General features: G+C 37.2%; 1 protein-coding gene across 1 annotated transcript in view; it reads right to left on the bottom strand.

Annotated features, from left to right (window-relative positions):
- The window catches only part of TMOD3 (tropomodulin 3 (ubiquitous)), a 36091-nt gene that overhangs the window by 23373 nt on the left and 4154 nt on the right, over positions 1 to 8564 (bottom strand). The window contains exon 2 of the mRNA XM_012658094.1: positions 7459 to 7615. Within this exon, the coding sequence (XP_012513548.1) occupies positions 7459 to 7615 (157 nt within the window). The remainder of the gene's footprint in view (positions 1 to 7458; positions 7616 to 8564) is intronic.

The raw sequence follows: 8564 nt of genomic DNA, 5'->3' as shown, positions 1-8564 counted from the left end.
GTGTGTTAATTTAGTCTTATATCAATATTAATTCAATTTTAAGATCTTAATGACTATGACATACTGATACATCTAATAGATCTCCTTTATTGTGGTTAGTTTGGTTTGTGCTCTCAATGTCTTACAGGATGAGTGAAATGGGCTTTTATTAGATGCAGAAGTATTACACAGAGTGGTGTGTGTGTGTTTTGCAGAGAGTAGGAACATGCAAAAGCAAATTTGATACTGTTTTTATCCAAAACCATCTAATAAATTCTACTTTGTTATGATCACTTTTTCTTTTTTCTCTTTTTCGTTTTTTTAATTTCAGCACACTAACGGGGGTACGAATGTTTAGGTTACGTGTATTGCCTTTGCCCCACCCGAGTCAGAGCTTCAAGAGTGTCCAGCCCCCTATTATGATCATCTTGACTGTCATGTGTTTTTTCAAGTCATGGATTACTTCCTTATAGAAATTTCAGTCTCTGAAACAAAATGATTGAACATACATGAAAGAACTGGTATATAGTAAACAATAGACACACCTTAATTCCTTATTCTCATTGCCTCTAGAATTTCTAGTGAGAGAGAGAAAAAGAGAGTTTTACAAAACAAACTAGCAACCCAGGAGGATTGAAAACCATATAGTCCCAAGTCATCTATATCAGTGGTTCTTACCGAGGGAATGAGGACTGGCTAGGCATAGATATGTTTGAAAAAGCTCTAGAGGTGATTCTGATTCTTACCCAGTCAGGTTGCTAACCACTAACCTGTATAATGATGGTCCTGAAAAGATGAGTTATCCTGGATAGGTCTAATTTTATTTTTCCTCTTCTTGAAATATGGTACAAATTTTGATTTATAACTTTTAATATTTGTAATTTCTGAAACAACAATGTCTGAGAAAACAGCTATTCATTTTTATCCTTCAGCAGACAGCATTCTATCTAAATGATTTTAATTTCCTTATTTAACATAGCAAAATCCCAACTGGAATTTTTTTTTTTTTTTTTTTTTTTGAGACAGAGTCTCGCTCTGTCACCCCGGGTAGAGTGCAGTGGCGTCAGCATAGCTCACAGCAACCTCAAACTCCTAGGCTCAGCTCCTCTTGCCTCAGCCTCCCGAGTAGCTGGGAGTATAGGCACTCGCCACCACACCCGCCTGACTAGTTTTTCTATTTTTAGTAAAGATGGGGTCCAGCTCTTGGTTGGGCTGGTCTCAAACCCCTGAGCTCAAGCAATCATTGCACTTCGGCCTCCCAGAGTGCTAGGATTACAGGCATGAGCCACCACACCCGGCCAACCAAACTGGAATTTTTAAAATTGAAATTATAACTTTACATTGCAGCCAAATATAAAAATAAACAATGATTAGCTCAATAAAAATCTCTCAGACAAGTATGAAACAACACATCCCCCACCCCTAAATTAAACAAACAAAAACAGGGCTGGGACTCTTGGTTGCTAAGAATGTTAAAATAGCTCAGTAATATTTCTGTAACTACAAAATGGCAGCTAAGGAAATAGAAGAAACTGAGATAAGAATTCATATTATAGTAATTTAAATGTATGGCATTTATCCAAAGCATGTTAGTGCCAAGAAAAAAAAAAGGAATATCCTGTGCCAAAATCCTTGTTATTGTCACAAAATCAGTCAAATACTGTGAACCACATTAACAATTTTATTGCCAGGACCTTTCTTTATCAGTTTTCATCTCTTTTGCTCTGATATCAAGTTACAGCTACTATAAATGTTAAGAATTACTTTAGTCATAGCTCTCATCCTTGAATATATAGAAAATATAATAACAAGAAACAGAGATATGGCTCTTAGTTATTTCATTGCTACAGAGTTGAAAGGGCCTAGCTAATTTTACTGTTTGTTTGTTTATAAAATGCCTTATTCCAGAAAAGATTTAAGGCAACTATGCCACTATAATCTCCAAGGGGCACTGGTATACACTGCTTGACAGGCACACAAACCTCAAACCAACCAAACTGAAGGATATGGGGGAAGATCCTGGAAAGACATTTTTGTTTTGACCCAGTGACACACACGATACTTGCTCAATGCTGCAGTATGGTCACCAATAAATGCTTATTTATTAAACAAATGTTCAGTGAGCTTGTGTATACTAGATAATGAACTAGAAAGATATTATGAGGAAAACAAAATAGATAGATTCTTTACTTTGTGGAACTAATTCACTAGTTGGGGAAATAGATTATCTATTACATCCTATTCTGGAGACTTCGTCCAGGCAAGATGGAGTAACATTGACAGAATTTACCCACGTGCCTGAAACAACCCCCAAATGGGCAAAATATAAAACAGCAGTTTTCAAAATACTGATCATCAGGCAACAAAGGACAGTGATCCCTGGGAGATGGGGAAAAAAGGAGATGAGCCCTACAATTACCTAGCTTACTGCCTGGCTGCAGAGTAGGGAACAGAAATTTGGGCACAGCCTGGCGAACTCTCTGTGAGCTGAGGGGACAGAACCGAGGTCCAGAAAGACCAAGGCAGCTAGTGTTTGCAGGACAGAGGACTGGAGAGGAGAGAGCTGCACAGAGAGAGAACCCAGGAGATGTGCAGAGGGCTGCACTGAGTATTCAGCAGAGCAGTGATCAGCACATGTATGTGAGAAAACTACTTTGAGCCAAGGAAAAAAACCACCTGAAAGATTGTAAGTAACAGTGCCCGTGTTCATGCAGGGCTGGGAATAGAACCTGTTCCCACCAGCCAGATCAGAAAACCTGAGAATTCACAGGGCTCATAATTGGGTAGGAAACCCAGAAGGGTCTCGCCTCCGTAGTAGGGAAATAATTAGCCCTAAACTGAACACTGCCCTAGTCCCACCTAACAAATCTTAAAAGACTCTAAAGAATCAAACAATTTCCAAGTAACTTAATCATGTCCCAGAATGAAATTCAAGAATAATTATAGGGATACCAATCTATCCAGCACCCAAAAGTTAAAATGTCTGGTATCCAATAAAAAATTACCAATGTGCAAAGCAGCAGGAAAATCTGATCTGTAAGAAGGAGAAAAAAAAAATCAATCTACCAAAATTGACTTAGCAGTGACAGATGATAAAATTAACAGGTAAGGGCACTAAAACGGTTATTATAATTTATATTCTATATGTTCAAAAAGTTAAGTAGAGACACGGAAGATATTAAAAAGGAAAAACGGAACAAAGAAGAGTTAGGGCAGATAGAAAAGATATGCTCACACTAATTAAAAGCAAGACTGGCTCTATTAATATTCAAAGTAGATTTTAGAGCAAAGAATATTACCAGAGATAGGGGTCATTTCATAATAACAAAAGGGACAATTCGTCAAGAGGACATAATCCAAAAAAAAAAAAAAAAAACCTAATAACAAAGCCTCATAGTATAAGATTCTGAAATAATTAAAAGCGGTACTCTGTATTACATACATCATGTACAGAAATGACAAAGAGAAGGACTATCCTGAGTGGGTGTGCTTATCCAGGAACAGTTTCCTATAAAACAGAGTCCTAACATGAATGATGAACCATCCATCTGGCTAACTCCTTACCCCAAAAACGAGTCAATCATTCAAATGATGGCGTGACCAGTCTGAAAAGGAGATGCCAGCATCTATGTGACTAATTTAAACAGTCTATTTTAAATATCAGCTTCAGTGCCTGGGAAAACCACTTTCAGAGGTATATACAAGGGACATTTAGCACACATAAAATATAACTACAAAAATAAGAGCCAGTTTTTATCATGAACTTAGTGGAAACCAATTGCCCACTGGTGGTTATGTAATCCTGCTGGATTTAGGCAGGTTATAGCCATGATCTTTTTGGCTTACTAAGGGATCAGGTCTGTCTTTTCTCCAAAGAAATCACGTACTCAGCAGAGTGAGGGAAATCTCTTTTAGAGTAAGAGTGAATAAGTCTTCTGGAAAGCTAAGGTAATTGTGAATAAGTAACTTGGAAAGTATATGGGAAGTCCTTAGTTTAAGACAATCTGGTTAAATTCACCTTTAGAAAAGCAAGGTGGGGCATGTGGCATTCTTGGGAAAGAGTACAAGGGCATTCCATTCTCAGGATGGGGAAGGGAAAAACAACCAAAAAAAAAAGCGCAGCTGGCTCTACCCCAAGGCCCAAGAGGGAGAAAAGGAGTGGTCTGCAAGGAAGGGAGGAGCCCATACTGGGTGAGTCAGCAGCTCAAATGGAATTAGATGGCACACCCCTGTGTAGTATATAAGATGCAGCCAAGGCTGGGGTGAAGTAAGGGACACAGGAAAAAAATCTTAATGTAAGTAAGGTTGAAGCGTCATAGCAATGGGAAGGAGGAGTCCCTAGCAAAGCAAAATGAAAGGCAGTAAAAAAATATTAAAGACTGGGGCAAATTATTTCTCCAAGTGATGTGTTCACAGTAAAGCTCTATGCCTTATCTGTCTTTGGAACAGAATATGCATGCTATGTAAAAATATCATGGGAAATAATAGTTAAAGCTCTGTGCATTTTCACCATTCTCAGGAATGAGAAAGAGCTGCATGAATACTGTCACGCATCCCTGTGTGAGTCTGTGACTCAGTTATATATTTTGCACAATTTCAAGGAGGAAGAGGTAACAAGCCGTACCTCTCCAACATCTTAACATTTTATCTTTAGGTAAAAGAAACATATATTGAAATTATGTTGTTTTACTTTACTTAAACTTTAGTTTCTTAACTTTTTGAACACAGTAGACTCATAAGAAAGACAGTTCCTTTAATCTTTGCCAAGATTATTTCATATCATGATATCATTCCTATGATGAGCTTATTAGATTTAGATGAATTTAACACATGTATTAATAGATTGTACGTTCTCCTGTAAATAATACACTTAAAAACGATCCTTAACACATCTTTTGTCAGATGTGCCCTTACCAGTTGCCTGATGCCTTCGTTTTTCAATTAATAAAGCTACACTATTAAATATAGAACATTTACTCTTATAGGACAAAATGTTCCCCTAAATGCATCTAAGACATAAGGTCTTGAACTTCACTTAGTTAGTATTAATTCCTTCTTTTCAGATGTTGACATACGTTTTCAATTCTGCAAAATGTACAATTATTAATATAAACAATTGTTTCACAAATCATGAAATGAAATTACTAATTTATCTACATATATAATAACCCTCAAGTTACAGGCTGATTTTGCATTCACTGATTGTGAATACAACATTACTTCCTTTTTAATTCAACTATTTCCACTTCCTTTTTAATTCAACTATTTCCACTTATTTCTTACCCATCTAAAACCTAAAAAAATAAAATTTTAAAAAGATACATAAGGAGACAAAACTATTCGACCATAGTTGAGAATACAGCATTTTTTTCTTATTGTCACCCATATTCCTCACCTCTATCATTTTCCCCTTTTTCATATTTTCTTATTTTCCACAATTCTTCTCTACTTTCTTTCCTATTTCCTCTAATCCTCCAACATCTTTTCCTAGGTAACTGGAGATTAGGAAACAAGAGCCTATTAGGAAGCTTCCTGGGTCTGCCTAGGATAAATGCAGTACTCTTTCACATCTCTTATTTCTCTCCTTCTTGTCCTCAAATTCCTTAGTTTTTTCATTTGTCTTTTTTACTTTTTCTTATTCTCTTTTTACCCACTCCATTTTTCAGATAAATCCATAGTTTTTTCCTCACATCTGTTTCTACCTCCATTACTCTTTCTAATTATACCCCTAGAGTCCACCTGAAATACACAGACTAGTAAAAGGTGACCAATCAATATTTTTTATTCTAAAACCATGTTTTCCTATTTAAGCAGGATTAAAGGTATGGCTGTACAGACAGAATATAACCAGCAGTCTTTTCCATGACAAATACAAAGGAACAGATGCCCTTGCCTATCTTTGTGACTTTCCACACTTAGATACTCTGCATTGGTTTTCTACCCCTTTTCTGGCCCCAAACACCAGAGGGATATGACATTCCCATCTCTAACAGCAGTGTGATGTTTAATTTTATGTGTCAACTTGGCTGGGCCATGGTGCCCAGATATTTGGTCAAGCATTATTCTGGATGTTTTTGTGAAGGTGTTTTTTGGATGAGATTAACATTTAAATCAGTGTTGAGTAAAGCAGATTACCCTCCATAATGTGGGTAGGCTTATTTAATCATTTGAAGGCCTTAATAGAACAAAGACTAATCTCCCCCAAATCAGAAGTAATGCTGTCAGCAGACTGCCTTTGGACATGAACTGCAACTGTTCCTTGGGTCTCCAGCCTGCTGGATTTTGGATTTCTAAAGCCTCCACAATCATGTGAGACAATTCCTTAAAATAAATCAATCTCTCTCTCTTCCCCTCCCTCCCAACATCCCATTGGTTTGGTTTCTCTGGAGAAGCCTAATTCAAGTAGCAAAGCTAGCAATCCTCAACTAGAGATGAAAGGGAGGTGGAATCTAAAGAAAGAGCAGAGGGGCTAGGGAGTGACGGACAATTTTGAAAAAGCCTGATGTAGACCTTGTGGCTTACCTACTCAAAAGTCATTCACTAGCCTTCCTCAGCTATAGAGGCTGGAATGTTAAAATGAACTTTCCTGCTTCCCTTGAAGCTAAGGGGTAGCCATGTGACATAGGCCTGACCAAACTTCTTGAGAAAGACTTCTTTCCCCCCAAAAAAAGCCAGAGTTTCACTAGGAGAAAGCACCATGCTCTAACCCATTCTTCCTGCCTAAACTAGTACAAATTCAGATGTAAAAACAGAGCCTGGAAAAGCTGATCTTCAGCTCTGCTACTGCTGTCACGATTCCCCAGTATTCTATACATGACATCAATTCTATTCTAGAATTTGGCTTTTTAGGCCAAACTGTGTTCTGATCTGCTGCAAAAGCTGAGAAACTTATCCTATTTAAGTGTTATTATATACAGAACTTCTGAAAACACATCTTTACTCAGTCTCCACCAGAGGATATGTAAGATCAAACACTGTAATGGGAGGGACTTGGACTAGAAAAATTTCCTGAAAGTAGTGGTTATAAAGCATTGGTAATTATAACCATGAATTACTAAGGAAGGCTGTAGGATATCTTTTAAAAAGGGTCTTTGAAAATATAAATTATTTTATGGCATTCCACTTCAAAGACAGGAGTTAGAATAGTGCAGTACTTTAACATCGTTTGCATTCTGTAATATACTAGTGGATTTAAAAGTTTCCTTCAGTATACTTTTAGATTTGTCACAGCAGAGAACTAAAGTGTGTTAGGCAAAGTCACTGTGTGATAAAACCTTACTAACAAATCATTAAGAAGAAACACACTGGCCAAGTTGATGAAAAATGCAAATAAAATGTCTAAACTACGTAATGAAATTTTAAGTCAACAGTATCTTATCTTTAAGGTTACCAGTGACATACATATGATTTTCTCCATATCTACCTATAAAAATAAAAATCAAGTGCTATCACATAATGACTTCACAATTCTGGGTTTACCTTTTTTTTCACCAGTGTAGGGCACATAGTCTTCCCTGTCCTTATGCTCCAATGCTTCCTTCTCCAGATACGAAAGGAGGTGCTCTCTATCAAAGGGCCCCGTGGCGGTCTTTGATGTCTGGTTCTTTTGCCGGAACCCTGCAGGCAGAAGGGCGTTCTGCCAAAGAAAATGAATCAGACATCATGAACATCAAGATACTAATGCTATATGCTTCCATAGATTACCCCATATAAGAAAGAATTATAGACTAGAATGTGATATAGGCATTAAACATTTTATTGCAGGATTTTAGGGCAGCAATATAAATGTGCTCCAAGAAGTTCTTTTTAATTAGGTAGAATTCATTTATATTATTATTAAAATAGGCATATAATTAGAACATTTTCTAATAGAACATTTGAAGAAAATAGAACATCTTCTTCAGAAAGTATTCTACTAGGAGAAAACACCCTTTAAAGTGTCCTGGGATGGTAATAAAAAATAGTTTTCCTAATACTTAATAACTGCTCAGCATATATGTACAGAGAATAATTCTATTACGAAAGAATGTTAAATGACTATATACATGATATTCCTTCATAATGACTTCTATTTCATCGTACAGACTTTCTTGTGATAAAAACATGGATACCATACAGTAAAATATCAGATTCATGTCGACTTGTTTGCGTTTAAACACATGTGAAACGTTCCACTTTCGTGTGTGTTCACACGTACATACGTGAGCACTAGGATGTACTTGCAACAATTTGCAACAATCACTGTCAGTGTCACACATGTCCAAGGCACCCCTCAGACACTCATAGTCAGAGCTAAGTCCCTGGATTTCCACGTGGGTAGAGCTTTCTTGAGTGAATGGAGTAGGGGGTGGTGGGCTGGAGGGCAATGGATTACAATTGTCTCCTGTAGTCCCCACTCTGAACTTTCACTAAGCCCAGGAATAATAAGCAGTGACCAAAGTGCGCACCATCTGTTTGCTTGTCAAAAGCCAGACAGGTATAATGCCTTGTCTCATATTCCTGGGTGTTCCTTTGCTTTGAAAATAGGAGGCAGCCAGAGAAATCATGCAAAAGGGCCAGCCCTCTTTTGTAACACTTCCCAATAT

Source organism: Propithecus coquereli, unplaced genomic scaffold (assembly GCF_000956105.1).
Source record: "Propithecus coquereli isolate 6110/MARCELLA unplaced genomic scaffold, Pcoq_1.0 Scaffold57, whole genome shotgun sequence".
In the NCBI taxonomy this organism is placed as follows: Eukaryota; Metazoa; Chordata; class Mammalia; order Primates; family Indriidae; genus Propithecus; species Propithecus coquereli.
Note: the sequence above shows the minus strand (reverse complement) of the source record. Positions and strands in the feature narration are given on the sequence as shown.